The sequence below is a fragment of the Anser brachyrhynchus genome (assembly GCF_964034855.1).
Source record: "Anser brachyrhynchus genome assembly, chromosome: 16".
NCBI lineage: Eukaryota > Metazoa > Chordata > Aves > Anseriformes > Anatidae > Anser > Anser brachyrhynchus.
Window position 1 is genome coordinate 5,639,622 of NC_137734.1, and position 24,525 is coordinate 5,664,146.

General features: G+C 37.5%; 1 protein-coding gene across 2 annotated transcripts; it reads left to right on the plus strand.

Annotated features, from left to right (window-relative positions):
* The first annotated feature begins 169 nt into the window (after positions 1-169).
* On the plus strand, positions 170-24,460 carry LOC308178926 (serine/threonine-protein phosphatase 4 regulatory subunit 1-like). Of its 2 annotated transcripts, XM_080558186.1 has the most exons (20): positions 172-304; positions 435-479; positions 7,397-7,529; positions 7,879-7,985; positions 8,230-8,372; positions 8,881-9,027; positions 9,710-9,817; positions 10,945-11,010; positions 11,528-11,686; positions 12,130-12,323; positions 12,674-13,110; positions 14,576-14,808; positions 15,839-15,931; positions 16,470-16,655; positions 17,022-17,183; positions 17,271-17,371; positions 18,445-18,565; positions 19,245-19,379; positions 20,124-20,265; positions 21,247-24,460. In XM_080558186.1, the coding sequence occupies exons 1-20, from the start codon at positions 298-300 to the stop codon at positions 21,399-21,401; spliced, it is 2,874 nt and encodes a 957-aa protein (XP_080414312.1). In that variant the 5' UTR covers positions 172-297; the 3' UTR covers positions 21,402-24,460. The 2 variants fall into 2 exon arrangements, with proteins under 2 accessions (XP_080414313.1, XP_080414312.1); XM_080558187.1 differs by lacking the exon at positions 435-479 and having other exon boundaries at positions 170-304.
* The last annotated feature ends 65 nt before the right edge of the window (positions 24,461-24,525 follow it).

Sequence of the window (24,525 nt, forward strand, 5' to 3'; positions counted from 1 at the left end):
CAGCCCCCCGCCTCCCCGCCCCTCAGCTACGGGCGGATCTCGCCCCTCAGCCGCCGCGGCCCGGCCGCCATTTTGGGCGGCCCGCCGCCGTCACCTGACTGCAGCCCCGGCGGGGCGGCCGCGCTTCTCCTCCCTCCGAGGAGACGGACGGGGGGCGTTTAGGGGCGATTCTCCCCCCTGCGGGAGCTGCCGTTTGTTCAGCCGGTCGTGTTCTCGGCCGTGCGGGGGCAGGAAGCACAGGCGGCTCCTCCCTGCGCCCTCCTCCTCCGCCTCCTCCTCGCCCATGTCCATTCCAAGATGGCCGGTAAGTGGGGCCGGCGGGCGGGGGGCGCCTCACCCGGGGCAGCGCCGCGGCCCGGCCCGGCCGCCCTCGCCGCTGCCCCTCCGAAGCCAACCCCCCCCCCGGTGTCTCTCTTTTTGTTTTCTGTTTGTAGGGATCCCTTTGTATTTTGTGGATTTGCAGGATGACTTAGATGATTGTGAGTAACTGTCGTTTTGTTTTTTTATTTTTCCGCTCGCTGCTTGGGCCCCGCTCCCACCCCAGGGTCTGGCCATCGCTCGCTTTTCGCTCTCCGCGTTTTTAATTCGCGACAGTAAGAGCTGGGGCTGTGCGGAGCCTCGCAGGGCGAGCTGAAGGCTCCTCCGTGGCTCTGGGGCAGCGCGGGGGCTGACAGGGCCCTTCCCTCGTCCTCCTCGGCTTTTCGGTCTCTCAGCCCTGACACTCGCAGCCGTGCCCGCCCGGGCGGCTCTGGGGGCCGGGAACCGCTCGGTGCCCGCCGGGGGCAGCCGCTGTCCCGCGGGGAAGGAGGGCCCGGGGCGAGAGGCCGCTGGCTGTGGGGGCAGCTGGGTGCCCGGGGTCTGTGCGAGCAGTGCCTTGGGCAGGGAACCTCAGGGAGAGAGAAATGGGCTCTGTCCGGCCGCCCCTGAGAGGATTAGCCCGGTGCTGCGGCCTCAGGGGACGGGGGGGTTTTGTGGCTGCGAACGGGTGAAGCTTGAGGGGGCTTCGGGGGTGGTTCCAGGCACTGGGGGTTCTGCTGGGCACTCACCGCTGAGGTGCAGGCGTTGTTGTGTGTGTGCCCTTCAGAAGCTGGGAATAAACGGAAATAAAAACTTTTGTGCTCCAGTTGGCTGACATAAGCTGGTGGTTTTAAGTTAAGTGCCCTGTTCTCCGTGCTAGGCAAGGCAGCGCCGATTCAGCTGGTACAGTGCAGAGTTTTGTTAGGGGATTAGAGCTGAATGCGGCTCAGACAACTTGAAGGAGCTGTTGCTTAAGGAGATAAATCTGTAGCCACTAATCATTGAAGTGGTGTTGCTTTGGGAACCAGGTAGGTGTGGGAGGCGGTTTCGTTGGCGCTTGGGATGCTGGATTGACATTTCCGTTAAACAATGAAAACTGATGCTTGAATTTGTTTTTTGTGAGAGACTCGATTTGTTTACCACAGAAATGTTTGAGAGGGCATTTTACTGTGAGGGTGACAGAGCACTGTAACAGGTTGGTCAGAGATGTTGTGGAATGTCCTTCTCTGGAGATATATCCCCACCTGGATGTCATCCTGCACAGCGTGCTCCAGGTGATCCTCTTCAGCAGGGACTTGGACCAGATGATCTTCAGAGGTCCCTTCCAACCTCATCCATTCTGTTATTGTGTAATAGTACTTGAAAATGCACAACAGAAGGCTTTTGCTTCCCTGTCGACTGTGAACATTCAAAATTAGGAAGAAAATGATCTTGAGGAACAGCAGGAGAAACATGAGAGTGTAATGGAAGCTAAAGCCTTCCTTTGGAAGGATGTGCAGGGACACTGCCTCTGCAGGCAGGGGATCACCCTGTAGAATTTTGTTAGTTGCCTGTTAACTGTTTTTGCTCTCAGTATGTCAGGTTTCAGCATTTCACTAGTAGGTAGCAGAAAAACAAATTACAGTTTTATTTTTTTTACTTCAGTAAGATTTTTTTTTGAGATGAAATTAATGGTTAAGTGGTGAGAGCTTTTGTAAGACCTTTTGGTTCATTTTGTGTTTGTGTCCTTTTGCGTATTGCAGAACATCTTTGATGTTTTCCTTAGAATTAAATTGTAACTGTGTGTATCTTAATGATTTTAAAGCCTTAATTAAAAAGCATTTTCCTACCTTAATGCTATCTATTTGGAAAGCTAGAAATCTAAAAAGTAAATAAATCAAAACGTGCAAACCTTAGAGGATAATGCTTGAAATGTATGTTTTTAACATGTAGGGATTTGAAATCATGATAACACTGGAGGAAGTCGCTTAAAAATGGGTACTGAAGGTTATTGCTTGCTGCAGTAAGTAAATGAAAGATGTCTGTGTCAAGACCTTAAATGACAAAAAGCATGCATGTGTTGAACAGGATTTAAGTGACAAGAAAATTAGGAGATGCATTTCAATGTACTTAGGCTGATTTGAAGGCTGTTTTGCAGAGCTCAGCACATCAATCTCACCTGAGCTCTTCTAATCACAGGAGAGCTGCAACAGTTGTTGCAGTACCTTAAGACTTGAAAATTCTTAATTCTCTCTGCCCTAATTTAAAAAAAAAAAAAAAAAAACACACACACAAAAATCCCCTTCATAGTGCTAACGAATGGTTAGCTCTTTGAATTGATTGTGTTTTTCTGAATTGCTCCCAGTTCCTTTTTTTTCATCCATGTAATAAAACAAAGATAGTGTTGAATTCCGTTTGCTCAGTGTAAAGCACAAACAGCAGAAATAAATGCAAATTTCCCATAATGTTTTATGGATCTTGGCCTTGAACTGGGGGTGGACATCAGTAGGAGTTAAGTGTTCGTTCTCTGTTATTTTTCAGTCTTTGGCTGTTCCTTTGAGACTGTTGGTAAAGAATTTGTATGCTAAGTTGATGAATAAGTCTGGTGCTTGTATGCAAAATGCTGGTTTGAGTCATGAAGTTAATTTAAAAAAAAAAAACAACTAAAAAGGTTCAGGTAAAGTTTTGCCATAAGTAGTCATTAATAAGCATTTTACATGGGTCACTTAACATTTGTGTAAAAGGAATGATCATTTTTAGGATAAGCGTGTAAATAAAGGGAAATATATTTGAAAGCATTATGCAAACCTTGTTTATGCTTTAAAAATAACCTTCGATTAAGTTCATGAATTTGGCAATGTGGTTAGAATTGGGGCAGTCGAAGAGGTCTTCAATTTCTAATACAGTAGAGTTCAGGAAATCCTATCTAGTTTGAGATATTGTGCTAATCCAATGACTAGTCTCTCGCAAAGAGTTCATGGTGCATTTCAGGAAGAACACAGTCAAATAAGTAACTGGAACTGGATTTTTACTTTCTTAAGTTGATGAAATAGTGTTATCCACAGTGAGGTTCAATTCCACTGAAACAGACAGCTGGGGGGATTCCATTGAATAGGGGGCAAAGCTATCATAAAATCTACCTAAATTAATCAACTACAGTTTGACATTTTGTTTTTGTAAGGTGAGAAAAATAATTAGCTCAAATATCTCCCTAATAGAATTAAGAACATGTATTTTAAAATTGGTTTTCCTTCTAAAAACAGTGGAAGAAAAAAAATGATCTAGTTGAGCTCATTAAGTTAATGCATAGTGAACCAGTATTTAATGTTTTGTATTGGAAAAAGTGGTTAGCGATACAGTGATGGTACCTGGTGATGTTGTGTTGCATAAATTCGGTAATGCTGTAGGTGGTTCTTGTAGGCTGTAACCAGCTTTTGAGTCTAGGTCAAACTAAGGCATGGCAAATTCAAACTCAGCAGTCTTCAAATAGGTAGAATAGACTAGAATAGAGTTCAGTCAGAATGGACCTGCAGAGATCTTCAAGTCCAACTGCCTGGCCACTTCAGGGCTCACCAAAAGTTCTTGTTTATAGACGGACAAATTGCAAGCTTGTTTGATACCATTGGAGGGAAAATACTGAATGCATGGTTCACCTCTGAAGGAGTATTTAGATACATTAGAAGTACAAGTTCAACATATTTCTGTAATATATTTTCTAGTGTATTTTAAAACTTGTAAGTACCTATAGCTTCTTGTTTTATGGAAGAAAAATTCTTGAGAGAAGGCAAAACGGATTCTTCCATGATTGTTCCTAACTTATGTGTACTGAGTCTGTGTGGAAAAAATTTCAGGTATTTAACTCTCTTCATCCTCAGCATAAGTAGTTTGCTCTGTGTTCCCTCAAGTCCTAGAAGCACTAATGCGTGCTTAGCTAATGTAAATGAATAATAAAACTACTCAGGTAGTGAAGTAAAGAATGTTTATCATGTTTAGAAAATTAGTCCTTGGTGTAGTGTTGTAGCCAGATTTATAATTGAGATTTACTTCATTGTTTTTTGACCTGGTAGGAATTCTGCTGAAATATTTGAAGGGACTAATAGTAAAGTGAAATGAGTTCATTTTTAACGAGTGGGCAATAGTGTGGTTAATGGCAAGTATATTGATTTTTTTTTTTTAAAGCCTTAATCTTTGTACAAGAGCTGACTAGCCTCAAAAATGAGCTAGCATAAGAGTGTCCAATCTATGTGCATTTCAAAAATATATATTGTAACTGCACAGGCATAAGGATGGTCAGAGTTCGGTTTTGGAGGTGGAGAGAGTGTTGCAACCTCCAAAAAGAAATCCACAATCTTACAGTCTGGCTTCCTGTGAGCTTTTGGTGCTACAGTGGGTTACTTCTGGAGCAGGAAGCACTGGGTGCTGCCTCTTCAGGTGCTGCGCTTGGTGGGAGAGTTAGCCCTGGGACAGGTGGATAGCTGATCCTTACTAGGGCAGTGTAATGTAAGTTACCTACACTTGTGCAAATAAATGTTTCGAACCTGACAACTTGAAAAGTATATTAAAAAGCAGCCTTTAGAAATGGAAATAAGGGTGTCATAAGAATCCACAGTTTTTTTTAAGAAAACGACGAGTAACTAGCATATGTTGCTAATCACGTAGCTGTGGAGTCACATGTCTATGTAAACATCTTCAACAACAACACAAAGTATAATCTGCCAGTTTTCTTCTGTTTGAATCCTGTTGAATTTATTGATTGGAGCTCACTGTCTGCAAGAGCGCAGAATTACTGTCTTTTAATTCAAGTAGGTTCCCTGGAAACTGTGTTTTCATAAATGTAGTGTCTCTTTTTTTTTTTTTTCCTCCTGAGACCCCCAGGTATAACCTTTTGTCTCGAGTATGTTCAGATGTAGTTTCTTTTTTAAGCACTGTGTTTCTGTGGAGGATGTTTCGGCTTCAGTTTGTGTCTGATACTAGGAAACCATGTTTCAGTTGTCTTCATCTCAGGTCTGTAATTTGTCCCAGTAGCTTTTGCTTTCTTTTGTATTGAGGACAGCAGAATAATACGTGTGCTGATAAATATTTCTTTGTTAAGGTAACAGGTAACTTCTGCGAGTTTGGAAAACAGTGTCTTCTAGACATTCAGTCTATTTAAGGATAGAAAGCAAAAACAAAGTATTAAATAGTGGGAGATCAATTACAGACATATGAAATCAGATTCTTTTGTAGGGAAAAAAGCTGAGGCTTGGTACCTCTTGGTAATAGAGTATTTTTATATAAAAATGAATTTATAATGGATATTAACATAGTTCATCATGCAGGTCTCAGATTAAGGAGTTCTTCAGAGAAGTGTTGATGATATAAAACTGTAGATAGAGTAAGAGGATAGAGTTGAAACTTAATTATTCTGATTAAGGTACTGCCACTTCAATCCTGAAGAAACCGTTGTATCAGAGACCGTGTAATTACATACAGACACCATTTAACCCACTGGCAATTTCAGAGTGTATTATGAAATAATGAAGACTTGTCTTTAAGATGTGCAAAACCTTTGTAGTGATTGGGCTGGCACATTGAGCAGGACTGTAAAGTTATTTACCCAGGACACTGAAGATGGGGATGCGCAGCTCTTCACACGCACATTTGCTGATCTTCTGAGTGCGTCAAAGGGAAAGGGTATTTCTGTTCTTCCCATTTTACAAACAGAGGAAACAGATGCTATAAATGAAACAAGATTTGGTTTGCTCATTTGTTTAGCCAAAGCTCTGCTGGTTTCTAATATGGAAGCACCGTGTAACTTCCCCTCCCTGAGGACAAGAGGGTTCTGCCTGTAGAGCCGTGGCTTGGAGTGCCTGGGCTTCATTCCTACAGGCAGAGTTCTTACAGCCCATTTGGCTTGTCATTGTGCTTGCAAATTACTGCCAGTTTTGTGCTTTCTTTACCAATTCAAATACCTAATATTGTGTCCGGCCAAGTCAGAACCTGGCTTGTTTTCTGCAGTGGCTGTCACTCTTAGCACATTTGCTGGCCTGAGAGAGACTATTTCTCACATATGAGAAGCTGTGTGGCACCATTTGTACTTACGGAAGATCACGGGTGTTGTGTGATTTGTGTGAGCAAAGCGCACATTATTCAAAGTGTGCTTTGTTGGGAAAGTTGTACGCCCAGAGGAGAAGTGTCAGCTACTCCAGTGCAAATTTTTCCTGTAGTTTTAGTTACTGTGTGTGTTCCTGTATCTGTTGCAGAAATGAGAGAATTTGTCTGGAAGATTGAGTTGCAGACAGGTTTCTTCAATGCCTTTGCTTTAAGAAATGAGCACAGGAAATAATTTGACAGCAAAGTTATATTTCCTATCCCCCTCACAGCCTTATTTTTTTTACCTGCAATCTATAATCAAGTGCGTGTTACTGGATTCAGTGCCTGTAAGATTTTGGTGGTATGGGGTTGGTAATACTTCGTTAAAATTTTACAAATAAAAAAAAGGTTTAGAAAACAGTGGTTTTATTTGGGAAACTCAGTAGTTAAGAACATCTGCAGTAGTAGGCACCCAGTATGTCCACAGATAAAGTTGTTTTTTTCTCCAAAGCACCTGTGTGGTTTGAATGTTTGGGACCCTGTACTTGGAGTGAGAAAAATGTGCCTTGGTAACTTTGAAACAGACACAAGTTTGCTGTTTTAAAGCAATATGCTTTTGCATTTTCTATCACTGAAAATTTCAGTTTCTTTTAATGGGACTGATCTTCCTTTTGAATTTGTCTGTCAGTTTGTGGCATGCAATTCTGTCAGCTGAGCTCTCTTTAATTTTATAGTGTGGTTAGTTCATTCACATTGCAAAGTAAAATGTATTAAAAGCCAAGGATATTGTGACAGCTGAAACAGGTTACATTTCAGTTACATTTCAAGGCTTGAATTTGCTGGTCTATATGCAGGTGTTGCCCTTGAGTTCATTGGGTATAACTAAAGATTTTTTCTGGTAGGCAGTTTTCAGTGATATATAAATAGTTTTGCTTTGAAGAATAGCTCTAAAAATAGGTAGAGGTATTGGTATATTTTATATTCCAGCATCTCTTGCTGACTCTTGGGTGATTTTTCTTTTCTTTTGTTACTCTTCTTGCCTTTCAAGTTGGATTTGAAGATTATGGACCAGACTGTGATAGCATGAGGATAACAGCATTCTTGGACATTCCAGGACAGGATAATTTGACTCCACTGGCTCGTCTAGAAAAATATGCCTTCAGTGATAACGTATTTAACAGGTAAGGTTACAACAATCACACCTGATGGCGATACGAGTTTTACAGCATGGTGGGTCTGGGGGCATTGCTGCTACTTTCATTATTTTGCTAAATGCAAAATTTGTTTGAATAGCCGTTATGTAAAATTTCCATTAATAAGTTTTCTTTCTTGTTCGTCTAATATCTCCGGACTCAGTCTTCGTTTTTTTGGGGGTGTGGCAAAATTGTATAGCTAGTATGACTGAATATTTAGAGAAGAGCTTGATGTGTGTTTTTTTTGTGTCCATTTCCATTTATTAAGTTCCTCCTGCATCCCACTTTTATGTTGTTGACAAGATATCAAGGCAGTTAATCTGTTTTCCTTCCACAGGCAAATTATTGCCAGAGGTCTTTTGGATGTCTTTCGAGATTTCAGTAACAATGAGGAAGACTTCCTGACTGTAATGGAAATAGTAGTCAGACTCTCTGAAGATGCAGGTTTGAATGCATTTATTTTAATTCTTCTAACTCTGGACTGTGGTGATACATGTAAGGGTATTTTATTTGTGTTTACTTTATGAACTGGCAATCTTAGTGGTGATATTTCCTTATGTTTCGAGTCTTTTCATCTTTTTCTATTGTGAAAGCTTTAAAGCAAAACAAAATCCTAGCTTTTTCTTAATGTACTTTTAAAAAAAAAATCAGTTTACTAATGTAGCTTTTACTTCCGTTTCCTTGGTAGAACCAACTGTACGTACAGAGCTGATGGAACAAATACCTCCAATTGCCATTTTTCTGCAAGAAAGTCGACCAAAATTCCCAACAGCATTTTTTGAATACCTTATGCCCATAGTAGTGAGGTATCTCACAGATGTTAACAATCAGGTAGGCAAAACAGACTATGGGAGTTGAATAGTTGGAAAACTTGCTGTGGTTTGAACTAGAGATATGAGGAACAGAGAACAAATTTCCCTTTAATTGATACCTAGTTATTACATATTTATTGTATTATGTATTATTTGTATGTATTGATTTGAGCACACTTTGCTAGGGATGTCTGAATATACATATTTTTACCCTAGTGGATAATGGGAAACTTTTAGGATTTTCCTAATGACATACTGACACAGTCTGTTATTGGAGTTGTAACTTACAGGTCCTGACTTCTACTTCATATTTCAGCTTCTCCTCAGGATTTGATTAAAGGGCATCTAACAGTTAAAGTAAAATTTACTGTTTATTACTAATTCCTTTTATTGTTAAAGCTGAGGGTTTTTTCTATTTTTTAACTTGTACCTCTGTGTTCAACGAAGACATGCTTTGTGTATTTCTCGTGTCACTAAATGATGTTTTTACAGTCATAGACTTTTGTTCTGTTCGTTCTTATTACTAGGTCAGAAAGGCAGGTCAAGAAGCACTGCTCATACTGCTGGAACAAGATCTTGTTGCTCAGAGTGACATTGAAAACAAGGTGTGTCCAATTCTGTTGGACCTCTCTGCTCCTGACAGTGATGATGAGTACAAGGTGGAAGCTGTGAATGTAAGTGAATTTGAAAAACTCAATTTGAAAGAAAGCTCGTATCTTTACTTTTTAGGCTTTTTATTGCTTTTGTTCTCTATTTTTTAGCAGTGCTATTAGAAAGCTCTTTTAGAATATATTTATAACAACTTTGTGCAAGACTTAAATAAGCATAAGAAAGAGGAAATAAAAATTGTACTTGCATTTGTATTGCTTGAGAACTTTACGTTAATCATGGAACCTAAACTTTCTATTCCAGTATTTCAGTTTCAGTATGTGTTACTAACTAACTTTAATTATGGAATTAAGGTGTTAATTCTTAAAAGTTCTGAGTATGGGACCTTGTCTTCCTTGTACAAAAATACTACTGTATGTATACCACACTGTAAGTCGTATTGAAAATGTATTTATTAATAAAAGCCAATTCTCTGCCTTTTTAATCCAGATAAATAATGTAAAGAAATATTATGTTCAGGAATGGCAGTACAGAATGGTTTTAAATACAGCATGGAATGATTTTAAATAAAAACTACAGTTGTGCTTTGCATAAACAGGTGTACAAAAATATAATCTAGAGTACTGAAATCTATTTGATGGTAGTTGCTTTCTTGCTCTCAGAAGTAATTTCTAAGAGGAGGTTTGGACCACGCTTATAAGTTGTATAATTTTCTTGTCCTTCCTCATATCCCCTTCCTGATTTTAGATAATCTGTAAAATGGCTTCTATGTTGAGCAGAACAACAGTTGAGCACATGCTGCTTCCTCGTTTTTGTGAACTTTGCAGTGATGGGAAATTGTTTCAAGTCCGAAAGGTTGGTGTGTTTTCAACCCTGAAACACTTCAAAGGAATTTGTATGTACATAGCTATTCAAATGCCTTCTTGAGGAATTTAATCATGGCTTTCACTGATGAAGTTGAAAGGGTCTGGAAGAATAGTTTTAATTTATTGGCATGGCTTATAGATTCTGTATTTCATTAAAGAACTAGATAACAGTCCTTGGGAAATAGCAGGTTTTGCACCATTTAATAGTATTTCACAACCTATTTTTAAGCCACAATATTTGGTTCTATGATGCAAACAAATTACCTGCTCTGTTATCTTATTTCAAAACCAGAAATTCAAAAATAGGTATTAGACGTTTTTCCTTTTTTAAAACCTGTTGTTCAAAGGAGAAATCTCAGAAGTGTAAGATTCCTTTTAAGTCATGGTCAAGTACAAAGGGAAACTTGTAGCATAAGAAATCTTAAAATAGTTAAGTAGACTTAAGGGTTGTGCTGAGCTTCAGCTTGGTCCTTAACATAAGCTGGTGGTGTTGGAATTTGACCTGTGTTCTAGCATTATAATTGTTTTATATTAAATAAAATGTACTTTAACACAGGCACATGTTAATTCATTTCAGATTTCAGCTGTGTTGTTTTTTGCAACATGGGAATGTCTCTTCTGCATTAATTACAGAATTTGAATATAATGCACTGTAAATGGGACTAACTTGAGACGTTGATTAAACTTTGCTTCAGCAAAGTGCTTAAGCCAGCTTCAGCTCTAGCAAAGATAATTCTGTCTGTACACCTAAGTCCTGACCCTCATATCATATTTTAATCTGTTTTGTTTTGACAGCTGCTGTTCAAAGTCATTAAGACTTCCAAGTAGGCTTATTTGTCCTTTTTAGTTATTACTGAAGCAGATGACTCTCTTCACAATGCAGAAGCCTTTTCTAGTATTGATTTCAAAGGCATATGGTTTATGGAAGCCTGCTCTAATGAGTATTTGTTCAGGATGCGTTAAGGTTACAGGATGTAGTTACATGGCTGAAATTTGAATAGTCAAATGTGCATTTATTACAGGGGTTAAATAATGCATGGTGAAGTTGATGATAAACCTAATGCACTCGAAAGTGTGTTAGCCAGAATGTTATTCATGACTTTTTCTATTTCTTAGATTTGTGCAGCTAATTTTGGTGACATTTGTAATGCAGTTGGGCAAGAAGCCACAGAAAGACTTCTGGTAGGTAAAAAATCAAAATCCATTTACAAGACATGTATTTATCAGTTCAAAAGATTTAATAATAATTCTTCTGTTGTTTTCTCTGTGAAATAATCTGTTTATGTAGTTTTTTGAAATGGCTTTATCTAAGGCTTTGAATGTGCTTATATGGCAAAACTGGGATTGAATAGAAATGGAGAATGCATATGAACCATCAATTACATACTTCAGAATTACTGACTTTCTCTTTTCCCTGAACTAGATGATCAAATTACAATTTCAGAAAAAATAAGCCATTAATAATACTATTTTTTCCTAGTGTATATAGCTATACATGAAATCCCATTGAAGGGGAGATATATTTTTCCAGTTTCTTCAGTTAATACTTTTTTTTAATCTGTCCCTATTTTATTCTCTTCTTCACTCATTTTATTCTGAGTTCTCATTGTCTCCAGTTTCCAAACAAATACCTTGATAGTAAGTTGCTACAGCCTTTGCTTAGTTTTTAATTAGTCTTGGTTTTGTTTATTTTTGGCAGATTCCCAAGTTCTTTGAACTTTGTTCTGATAGCGTTTGGGGAATGAGAAAAGCTTGTGCTGAATGCTTTATGGCAGTGTCCTACACTACATCCCCAGAAGTCCGCAGAAGCAAACTATCCCCACTCTTCATCAGTCTTATTAGTGACACTTGTAGATGGGTAAGCAACTCACTCTATAATTGATGTCTTCCCAGGCAGACACGATAATGGGCAAGGTGTGTTTTGCTGCGATTAGATTCTTATCTAGTAAAAGCTAATCTTACCTAAAGAGATGATACCTTGTTTTTCTTCTCTTCTGTTACTTAGAATTCCTATCAATGTTTTTTGTAAGTGTATTGTTCTTCTGAGAGTACGTTGCTTGTGTTAAAGATACTAGCTGAAGTATGTAATGATGTCCTTCAAATTTGTACTTAAAAAAAAAAAATCCATGTTTGTTAATATGCTGATACCCTTTGTGTAGGTGTCAGTTATTCATAATTGGTAAAACTTGGCATTAAATGAAGGTATTACAGTAACAAACAACTTGGGACCAAACTTTATTTTTCAGCATTAATTTTGTGGGAGTTGCATGAATCCTGAATGTTGTCTTTTTACTATCCCAGGTTCGTCAGGCAGCTTTTCAGTCTCTTGGCCCCTTTATTTCTACTTTTGCAAACCCTTCAAGTGCTGGTCTTTACATTCGAGAAGATGGGACACTGAGTATCCGACCACCAACACAAGATGTAAATTCCAATTCCTGTCAACCAAGCAACAATATAACTTTAATTGCCTCTAGTACAAATGCTACATCATCCAGGTAAAATCATAGGAAAGATGTGGTGTAGTGGAAGGGAGAAGCAAGAAGGTAATTCCTGTAGTTGCTGCTTAGGGCTACAAATCTTAAGAAAATAGTTCCAGAAAAGGTATGAAAGGTGAGGTCGTGCATGTATGTCTGTTTGAGCATAGCCATGTTATTGAAGTGAAATTGACTTTGATGGCTTGACAGGAAGATAAAGGGAAAACTGTAGAAGTAAAGTGTAGTGCTAACATTGTCTTTCTGTGTAGAAAGTAAGCTTCTGTAGTTGATGCTACCTTTTATGAAGTATTTTACTGAAAAAGTATTGTTAGAGATACTTTATATGGGTAATTATGTGTATCTGTTATCAGTTCGGAACAACCAATGGAAATCAAGTCAGAGTCATCGACTGAGCAGACTTCAGCTGAAGTGAATACGCCGCTCTCAGTTGAGAACCTGAATAAAGACACATGGGAAGCAAGTTCAGATTGTTGTACAAGTCCTGGAGAAGATCTGTCTAGGTTGTCTCAGGATGACAAAGTTGTTGCTGGTGTGGTTGAAGTCTCTAAGGACAGCAGTTTTCCAGGAACAAACTCAAGGCTACAGTCTGCTGAGGATGTGTTTAATACTTTTCTATACTGGCGCCGTCCTCTGCCTGATATAAGTCAGGACCTGGAGTTGCTTCAGTTCAAGACTGAGAAGCACAAAGACAGCTGCTCTGTGCCATGTAATAACTGTGTTGCTAGTAGTGAAATAAAAAAAGTTCTAGAAAGCTTACAGGAGCACATAGATGATCCAGATGTTCAAGGTGAGACTCTGTAACAATAAAATAACATTCTCTCCCAGAAAGTTTTCTCCTGGCTTTTATAAAAAACCTTGTCTGTATTTTAAATGGTTTGCTACTCATAAGGTGTTAGGACTCACCTGACAAGCCTGTCATACATAGTCAACTGTTTCTCATTCCACTAAGTCTCGAGTATTCTAGTAAATTATCAGTTTTCATCTGCCTGTTTATTCATTCCTTTTTTCTGCATGAAACTGGAGTATTATTTGGCTTCCTTGCTATGCTGTGAGCAGTGTCAGAGTGGCAGTATGGCATATCTAGATGGCAAGCTAGAAAGGCACCAGGACAATTTTTCATGTCTGAGAATGGAAATGAGTAGAATGAAAAGGGAAGACCTAGAGGTGAAAAATTAAAAATTAAAGTCGTGAAAGAAAGCAGAAATTGAAGTGAATGAATGAAAAAAGGAAAAAAGTGCAAATTAGTTTTGGAAAGAAAAGGGAGAGAGTAAAGGCAAGAAGAAAAGAGCAAAAGTGTATTATGTTCAACTAAAGCAAATGGCAAGATGTTAGCTTGACAGCTATGCAGTGGGAAAATGAATGGTTTGGAGAGACATGGGAGAAAGCAAGAACATGTCTGTACATCCCCTTTTCATTCTGACTTTAGTTGAACAGTCATGCTTCAATTCTCAGAATAAGGAGGTGCGGTTATTAATTTTTGTTTCCCTTCTGCTCTGACAGCCAGAACAGTTTTAAAACAACAAAAGAACCGATAACAGGCATATTTATAAATTCTCCTATCCCCTCATTTCCAAAGTATTCTGGTATTCTTCACCTTTAAATTATGCTCTAATGTCTCTATAGTCTTGAGACTGTACTTCCTGTAGGCCTTTGGAGATATAACTACCTTTAAGTTTTTACAGTTTGCATTCTGACCTCTTAGTAACTTCATGTTGTTAGCAGCAAAGTTTCTCCGAAGTTCATTGGTGATGTAGTGGTAAACCCAACCTCTAGTGTTCTATCCACTTCTGCAGAAGTTCAGAGGTGGTTTTACTAACTCCCTCCTCTAGCTAGATTGTGGTGGTTTTTTTTTTTTTTTTGAGAAATGTTTGAAATGCGCATTATTGCCTTTTCCAGGTAGCTGAAGCAATTCAAGAATATTAATAAAGAATTTGCATTAATATGTTTGACAATATAAAGAATGAGATGTGAGCCAGTGTACTGTGATACCTCGTGAGGGATTATCAGAAATATGTTTGTGGGAGAAATTGATAGAATGCTTCTGCTGAAAATGTTAATGTATCCATGTCATTGCTCTTAATTTATGTGAAGGTTTCATGGAAGAGTAATAGGCCTTTCTAACAGCAAATGTTTACTAATATGTTTCTGTGAAGCTTAGATTTCATTTCTTTTTATCCTTTCAGATTAAGTAACTGTAAGTTTAATGCTTTTAAGTGCAGAAAGGATACTAAATAGTCTCTTGCTTTATACAGTTCAGGTCCAAGTGTTGTCTGCTGCTCTAAGAGCTGCTCAGTTTGATTCTGTTGGGGAGTGTGAGACCAAAAAAATGGAAGAGAGCAGTGGCAAACTTCAGAACAAGAACATTTCAGGTGAAACAGCTGTTTCAGATGCTACCTGCAACCAGCTGGAGGAAGACATCCTTTCATCCCCTGCATCCCAGGATGATATCAGCGATGAGTCTGCCCCCAGTATACTGAAAAGCACAGTAAGTGTGCATTGTGCTCCATGACTGAAATGAGTTCTTACCAGCTGAAGTAATGTGTGTGTTCATGTAGTCCCTGACATAACTGACCTGCTTCTGATCTGAAGCCATTACTACATTGTAACTATCATATGCTACTTATTTAGAAAAAAAAAAATAATAAAATTACTGAGGGCTATTATTTCTGCTTGCACACAGACTGCTTAAGAGTTATTTTTTTCAGTAGCCTTGTAGTAGTTTTCAGAGGAAACGTATCAAGTACAGTCTCACCTCTTCCTGCAATCGATCTAAAATTAGTCTTTTATCTTCAAGCAGGAGGCTGAATCAGGTGGTGATACCTACACAGTTCCTGGTTACTATTTCTTGACAGTAATGTACAGATAGGAGTAAAAAGAATCATTTGTGCAGTATTTAATGTTGCTGAAGCTAATTGTGAATGATTAAGAAAAAACTTTGACTACAAAGAAAAATTGCACATAAGACCTGTACAAATAATATATATATATATATATAAATGTGATCTTTCAGACTTTCTGTGATTTTGGTCTTTTAAACCTTTTGAGTTTTTTCAAAGGTTTCTGTTGATATTTATTTGGGGAGAGGTTTGTGCTTCATGATTTGATAGGCTTGGAGCTTCCAGTGGTATTTTCCAAAATAAGTGATGCTTTTATCATGATATTGACTTGGAGTAACTGCTCAGCTGCCTTGTTTAATAGTTAGTTTTTATTCTTGGCATGAATTTATCTAAGAGTATAATAAAAGTCACCACACAAAATCTGAGTAAGTGTATTGCATTAAATTCTGTTCTAGAAGCAAGTCTGTCTGTGATCCTAATAGTGTTTGTCTTCAGTGTACAGCTGTTGTCTTTTTTGCACTTGTATAAGCACACTGAATAAGGCTTTGCCTGTACAAGACTTTGTCTCTAACAGGCTATTTTGTATTTGAATTGCATTGTTCTTACTGTGATGTTTTGAAATAATTGTAAACACTGCTAAGTCTAACTCATTTCACTACCTAGTATGTCCTTTTACAGGATTCAGGGGAACAACACAGAGGAACCAGTGTATTTTTAAAGAAAGAGCAAGAAAATAATCCACCGTTTGAAGATGACAAGTCAAAGTTACAGGTGATTAAAATAGCATCTAACTGCTTTAGTGGAGTAATAGATACACTTCATCTCATCCTTAATACAGCAATAGGCTTTGCAGTTGATCAGTTACAGAAGATGAAGAAATGCTCTGGGCATTTAAAGAGAACTAGTTTAAATCAGAAAACTAGAAAAATTATGTTTCTGGTAAACAAGCCTACCTGTTGTCTTTTTGGTGCTTTAGAGGCAATTCATGCAGCAGACGTTAGCTGATGATACCGCTTTGTCATTGGATTTATTGTTTGTCTATAGCAAAGAATAAATTTTCAGTTTGATTTAATGTAGTCTGTTCATGAAGTATTATTTACTGTTCATTGCTGACAGCTCTATCCTAATGGGAGGACTAATAACTACTCATTTGCAGTTTGTAAAGCAAACCCACAAAACGGGTGTCTTGCCACTGTTTTTATTTTGCTCCCAGCTGGTTGGTAGGAAGAGAAAACTGCAGCACAACAGGTGTATTTTCTTACTGAACCTAAATTAATGGCAATGTGTGTTGCTGATGTGCTCTCTGTAGGATATCATACCTCAACCTTTACTAGACCAGTACTTGTCAATGACTGACCCTGCTCGAGCCCAGACTGTTGATACTGAAATAGCCAAACACTGTGCATATAGTCTTCCTGGAGTGGCCTTAACGCTGGGCAGGCAGAACTGGCACTGCCTGAAAGATACATATGAGACGCTGGCCTCAGATGTACAGGTAAAAAAGAAAAAAAGAGGGGGGAAGGGGCGCAAACCACCACCAACAAAACCCCCAAACCAACGATAAAAAAATCTTAAGCTTTCTAATGATATACCAGAATTTAGAGATTTTTTAGCTTTTGTTCAGTTTACTTCACTGAAGTTATAACATCATATTCTTCTTTGTAAGGGATTTAAATATAGAGTAAGAATTTAAAATTCAAGATTTAAATCAGACTTCATAAATGTAATCAACATTTTCTGCTTCTGTGTAGCTTGCTCCATTTCTTCTGCTCTCTCAATCCCTCACATGGGTGGCGTTTAAAAGCTGTGAGTTTTTCCACTTACGGTACCTAATCTGTATCCCTTCTTAAACTGTTTGCAGTGGAAGGTACGCCGGACGCTAGCTTTCTCTATCCATGAACTAGCAGTTATTTTGGGGGATCAGCTAACAGCTGCTGATCTGGTGCCAATTTTCAATGGATTCTTGAAAGATCTAGATGAAGTGCGCATTGGTGTCCTTAAACATCTCTATGACTTCCTAAAGGTAGGAAAGTGTAATTTAATTTCTGAAGATAGTATCTTCAGAGTTTTGAGTTTGATCAGCTTTATGCTAGTAATGTTTTTCCTTTAGTTACTTCATGCAGACAAAAGGCGAGAGTATCTTTATCAACTTCAAGAATTTGTGGTGACTGATAACAGCAGGAACTGGAGGTTTCGTTATGAGCTGGCAGAGTACGTAATTTTCTTAATGTCTGATTTTCATGTATATCACTGACTCAGAAATAGTTTTGTTCAGAAGGTAGTGCACCCTAATTCTGAGCTAAAAGATCACAACCATTCTTTATTAAGGAACTTAATTAGGGAACTTAGCTACTGGTATTTTTTTTAAATGCAAACTGTGTTGTGATCAACCATGATAGAAACTCAAATGTCTGTCACATACCAAAATGGAGATCTGGTTTGCATGTAGCTTTTGAAATATGACAGTCTGATAGATACTATTCAGTGAGAGTTCAGATTTTACTCAGTTCTGGACTACATGTAAAATTAGGGAAATATATATAGAGAGAGTTATTTTTCTATTACTTATCTGCAGGATAGAAAAGTCTGTTCTTAAAAAATATTTGTTTGGCGTTTTCATATGGCTGGGTATATAATGGAGATAGTGACATCTCACAGTTCTTTTTCTACAAGCCCCGTTGATATTTAAAGCACCTAAGGAATGTTTGTAGATATAGTTTGCAGCTAAAATCTGACCTTCGTATTTATCTCGTCGCTTTGTTTGGGCTGTTGAGGGTTTACTCTTCCTTTGTAGTTTGGCTCAACAAATTAAATCTTACTCTGGTGAAGCGCTGTTGTACAGCAGTCCTCTGACATCTAGTGGAGAGTTCTGTAACTTTGTGTGGTTTGTTGGTGTGACTGAAATGAGTCCAGTACGGTTTTGTAGATTTAAATAATTTTTAAAATGTAGACTTGTACACCAAAGTAAATCTGTGATTTTTACTTTGAGGGAAAGTACACCATACTGGTCTGAAGTTACAGAGAAATGTCTCGTACTTCTGTTTGTATTTTTTTGTTATTTTGATGCAACAAATTTGATGCTTTGTTGATCTAGCTTGGATAAAAGTTTCTTGCATCTCTTGTATCTCTTTTAATATGCGTGCCCACCTTTGTGAAGAGAAGACCTAACCTCTCCAGGTGCTTTGTAATAACCATGGCCTTTTCAAGGCTCCAAGCGATCCTTATTGACTTTAAACAGTTGGTTAGTGTTGCACTTGGTTGAGTTAATCACTTCTTTGTTTCAGGCAGCTGATCCTGATACTGGAACTCTACAACCCCAATGATGTCTATGACTACTTAAGACATATTGCACTGACTCTCTGCTCCGATAAAGTTTCAGAAGTTCGGTGGATCTCCTTCAAACTGGTAGGGGATTTAGTTTGCTTACTGGAAGGACAGGAGGAATATTATTCTTAAGAGGGATATCTGAAATTGCTTATTTTTATAGCCTCGGGAGCTACTGTCTGTAGGCAGAAGTTACTGACCTTTTGAACTTGCTCAGTTTTGATATACGTGTTTAAAAAGTAAACTGTATAAAATACATTGAGTTGTCTGACTTCTGCATATCTTAAAGCCTTCCTCATTTGGCTGTATGTCAGTGACAAATGTTTTTAACTGGATAGAAACCAGGAAATAAGACTACTCAGAAGAACTTTCCCTGAATTCTACTTTTAGAAACAGACATCCAAAAAACACCAAAAAAAAAAATCTGACCTTTCCTCAAAGTTTATTTAATCTATGGACTCCACGATAATGCCATCATCCCGTAGATGAATGAGTAGAAAGATTCCTTGTTTGTGGAACTGTGGATAAAGGCATTATTTTAACGGTTGTTTTATTTTAGTGGTTTTTGTTTAACTTGAACACCTTCTTATGCTTTCTCTACAGAAGGCTTTTCTCCAAAATAAATGTAATAATTCATTAAATTCTTCAGGCAGAGCTGGTTATACTTTATATGTTTGTTGTGTCTTCGTAGGGTTCAAATACAATGATGCCTTTTCCTAAAGGCTAAAATTTAAATCTCCTTTCTTCCTTTGCTTCACAGGTTGTAGCAATACTACAGAAGTTCTATGCAAATAATGCAAGTGCACTGGGACTAAATTTCATTAATGAACTTGTAGTGCGGTTTCGTCACTGTTCCAAGTGGGTTGGAAGACAAGCTTTTGCCTTCATTTGTCAGGTTGGAGCGTTCTTTCTCTGTGGGTCTACATACGTTTAATTTGGAGCCAGTTTGAGAATTTTCAGTAATGTAGGCAAAACCAAAATTTGGACTTGAGAATTTTTTTTTAGTGATTCTGTGGGCAGGGCTGGTGTCAGCAGTAGCAAATGGCTATCCAGGTTTGAAGCCGTGGTCCATCTTGTGCTACACCACCTGCTGTTACAGCTGATCCTTGTTCCTTTCTGGCATCCTAGTAGCTAAGTTAGGAAGTAAATATATAAACTTATAAAACGTGATAAACATTTTGTAATACCTATGTTGACATGCTGGGATAAGGGTTTACAAGATCCCTTTGAGCTACCAATGGCTGCCAGATGCCAGGAACTACTTTGTTTGCTTTATTTTCATGCCTTCCACCCATCACACTTCAGCCCCCTACAAAGGTTTGCTCTAATAAGGATGGAGAAGGGGAGGTGAGTTTAATACTGAAAGGCAAAGGAGTGATGACAGGCAAGAGAGCAGTTTTTCCTAAAATATAGCTGAAATTAAGTTATCTGCCCTTGTTGGTTCATCTTCAGAATGGCAAGATGCATTTTTAGAATGTTTTTCAAAGGTTGTACTGCAATATAAGGTGTTTATTCAAAGTTAAACTCTGTCTTTTCTAAATGGTCAGACAAAATTAAGGACAAGATAGAAAGGAATGGCAAATACTGTAATTTTAACATAAATCTTGCTTTCTCATGTTCTGTCTTTATCCTCCTGTAGGCTGTGGTGGAAGAAGAATGTATGCCTGTTGACCAATTTGTTGAACACTTACTCCCCAGTCTTTTAAGTCTTGCTTCAGATCCTGTGCCAAACGTAAGGGTTCTGCTCGCCAAGGCTCTAAGGCAGACCTTATTGGAGAAAGGTGTGGTCATTAAGAACTAATGTCTTACAAATGCTGTCCTTCATCTGCCAGTGCAGCTCTCTATAAATTGGCTCACTTGACTAGTAAAAGCCTGTTTGGTTCTGCTTATACTGAAAACACAGTTGTATGTTGTAATCTGGGATACTGTATTTAAATTCAGATTGAGGGACCTAGATTTAGAAATGCATAATATAGTGGGTGTTCTGTCTTAGGATAACTGTTTACCATCATCATCCCTGAAGGGCCTGAAACTGACATGGATAATATGTCCAACGTAATAATGCTTCATCCACTAGAGGGCAGCTACGTACCTGTTTATAGCAGGAAGTAATGCAGTTACTGCATGTTGCTGCCTATGTTTATATTTGGTATCTGTAGTGCTTATGGCAAATAAATTTTTATTGGGAAATTTTAAGTATCACCTTAGATTGTATTGTTTCGTTTCAAAACTTTATTTTATTTAAGTCATCTTTGTGGTCCTTCAAATGAAATGTCACTCCTCTTTCTGCAAATTTTGGCTTTGTTTTTTTGTCTAAAGCTAACAATTGTAGTAGGAAATAATGTAATTTTGTGCGCCGCTACAATTTCCTGTATTATAATTCCTTAGAAAACAAAACTCTGTCTTTTCTGAGTTAAAGTATGGAGAGTGTTTTGTGAAACACTGTACAAAGGCAGCTTCCTGAGCTTGCTTTTCCTTGTTGGCATGTTTCCATTTAGGGCTTATCAAAAATAATTTATGTTTATAAATACTTAAGTACCTTATAAGATGAGTAAAACTCAGCATATTTCTTTCTCTGACAGTTTCCTTAGCTTGCTGTAGCTTCTCTAAGAAGTTCGTAAATTGGATGAGCTATCCCAGATGTTTTTGGCATCCTCTATATTTAGGCGCTGTGCATGCCCTATAGTTTTTTTTTTTAAAAAAAAAGTGTAATTTCTTCTTTTGGCTTTGATTAAAATTGTCTTTTTCTCACCTTATTCTAGCTTATTTTAAAAGTGTTGGCAATCCTCACCTAGAAGCTGCAGAGGAGACCATTCTAGCTCTGCAATCTGACAGAGATCAAGATGTGTCCTTCTTTGCTACCATAAAACTAAAACAAAACAACATGGACAATACTCCCATTGAAAAACAAAACTAGTGTGTTCTTCTGCAATAGCCCCGGACGCCAAAATGGTTATTTGCACAACATTCATGGTTAGTATGAATAAGGCGAACAAATAAGAAAATTAAGTTTTTAGCACAAAGTGACAAAACAGCTAGAAAGGGCCTATTAAGAAATGCCATACTCTTTATTTCATGACCACCTTTCATCTACAGATGTTTCTACATTTGTCTGATATGCATGAGCAATTTATTTCTTTTCCTAAATGTGGGTGGTAACTCTGATCTTACCTGCAGTTCAGTATTGTATGTAAATTCTTACACGTACTCAGTGTTTCAGTGTAATTGAAATTTCTTTTTTAACAAAACAGTTCCTGTAGTAGTCTGCTATAAGCTTCTAATGTTTCTTAAATCTTTTTTTTGATTATAGCAAACTTACATACAGATATTTTCTTCATTTGTTATTGTAGCTTTTGTATCATTTCAAATATTGTGTTTTATTTTATCTGAAAGAAGTGTATGTATGTGAATAGCTCTTAAATTTCAACAAAAAAGGATGAAGAATTTAATTCTGTATCAGTAGGGAAAAAAGTTCAATCATTTCATTTTATGAAGTAGTTATTCTGCTAGAGCTAAGGCATGATTCGTTTTTACTTAATGTGATAATTTTCAAAGCACAGAGTTTGACATTCTTTGTATATCGTGACTTTTCTATTATTTTATTTCTAAACTATACTCCTACAGGTGTTAACACTGTCTGTTACCATTACTGCTGGTGCTGGTTAGTTGTAGATAGAACATTAATTTTCCAAACTGAATATTACTCTTTCTGCTCTGGTGAAGTTCCCTTCAACTAAAGGATTCAGTTCCTTCAGCGTGTGCTATTTCTTTAGAAGGGCATTACAGTTTTACAGACTTAAGCTTTTTTACAGGTCTCTTTCATTCCTACTTCATTTGAAAAGCACCTTTTAACTAGTCCAACATTCAGCTCCCCATCAGTCTGTTAATTTGTTTGTAAGACACAAAGGATATCTGAATTCTAGAGAAACTTCAAGTAGTAAGTGTTCAGAAGGAAGGCGTTAATGCAGTTTATAACTTCTATTGATTGTGTGGTCAGGGTTGGGGCACACAACAAATGGAGGCTATTGAGATCTATAAGCTTACATGGGACATGCCTTCTGTGTATTTAGACGACTGTTTCAGAATAAGGATGGAGTGAGTATACAGGTAGAGCAAAATTCTGCTAATGAAATCTGAGAGAGTCTGACTAGTTTGCAAAATTACAAAACTAATACATTTTGGTGGATCCTGTTTTCTGTCATGTCCCAAACCTATAGTTAGAATGGGGCTTGAAAAAAAAAAAAAAGGCTTTGTTACTCCCTTCATATTTTGGATTGGTCCTTCGTCCTGTTCAAAAACTAATGATTACTAAAGAAATGTTTTTATGTAATGATAGTTACTTTCTCAGTGAACACAATTTATCATAAATAGGCCTGTGGAAATATTTCTTTCCCCTTATTTCACTGTTATTACTAGTGAGTAGTTCAAGTGGGTGAAGATTTTTGCAGAAATAACTTTTCTTCTTCTTCTTTTGTTTTAAATCTGGCTTGTCTGTGATAGAGCAAGTAGGTTCCTCAGCTGGGCTCTGTACTTTCTGAGGGTTCAGTTGTGCTGAAAAATTGAATGTTTGTCTAACTAGTCTTGTATTATAATGTACAGTATTTGTATTAAATTGTTTCCTTGTGAGTTCACAAAATGCTTTTGGAAGCTAAAGGCAGAAATGTACCACTGTTATCACTGCTCTTACAGTAAACAGTACAAACTCTGTAAATTCTGCAACATTCTACATTTAATTTTTTACAATTTTTTATAATTTAAAATGGTTCTTCACTACAGACTTTTTATGATTGCAATTTCTTAACAAAAAGACCCCTCAAGTTAATTTTTTCTAGTTCTAATATCTTTTTCTAATGCTGGCATTATACTAGTATTTTCTAACAGTTCAAATTTTCTAAGGCCTTTCTGACAAGGTTTTACTTCTGTTTTTCTATTATCAGTTCATTAAATTTCTCAGCACTGATCAAATTTTTTAAGTGTGTGTGTATATGTAAGTATGTTTGAAATGTATATATACTAGATACTTTGAACATTAACCCAACCCAGGTTTCTGTTTGTTAGATAATCTTTTAATAATTACCTTTTCTTGCAATAATCCACTGGAAAACACAAGCTTTTGTATGATTTAGTGTGTTTGGTTAGTGTTCATTAAGGATTTTTAATTAGAATATTTGTAAACAATAAGCCACCAGCTATAGAAGTTCACTAAAAGGCTAAACAAAGTTGTTTGTTTTTAACAACACTTGGTACCTCTCTAGCTCCAGAAATCATGTCCATTTCAAATGATAAGATTTCAGTAGAGCATTTAAAAACTTGTTTAAACTCTACAGTTGCATGCACTAATGGAGGGCACCATAGTTTTGGGGTATGTCGTTTGGTTTTTTTTCTAGGCAATGTGCAGGTCTGTTAAAACAGGTTTACCCTTTACAAGGTTTGCCTTTTTGTTTTAATTTTATACTAGAAGTGATTTCAGCATGATTGAAGACCGCACTTTACGTCTTGTAATAGACAAATGTATGCAATGATGAGTAAAGCTGTGTGTTAACATACAATTCTCTGGGTTGTTTAAATTATGCAAAAATATGTATTTTAAAAGCCAGATGGAGCAAAGTTAGGTAGCTGATCCACTCTCACAAAAGCAGTAAGAATATCACTTCAAAGCATTTCTAGCTAAGGAACATGAGAATAACGTTAGTGGGTGCAATATTGCTTGAATGCTATAGGGAATTATCAAGCACTTGTAATCCAAAGCATGTTAGTCATGTTGCTTAGAATTCGAATTCACTGGTATCTTATGTATGATGTACACTTGGCATCTGTGAGGATGCTGCCCTAGTGGCAGTTGTGACTGTACACAGTGTTGTTTAGAACCCAATTAAATGAGGACGCTCTGGAAGTGTCATTCATTTGTCAGAATAGAGAATCTATGTAACTTTCTATTTGTATTTATCTCAATAAATTCTGTGACTGTTTTATAAATCAATGTGTAGTAACTGGCTTTTGTTACAAGTGGGGTGTGAATGTATTCTTTTGGTTAGTGAAGC

Coding starts and splice junctions, on each gene's coding strand:
- LOC308178926 (XM_080558186.1), top strand. Junction 480..7,396: donor GCAGGATGACTTAGATGATT/GTGAGTAACTGT, acceptor TTGCCTTTCAAG/TTGGATTTGAAGATTATGGA. Junction 9,028..9,709: donor ACAAGGTGGAAGCTGTGAAT/GTAAGTGAATTT, acceptor TCCTGATTTTAG/ATAATCTGTAAAATGGCTTC.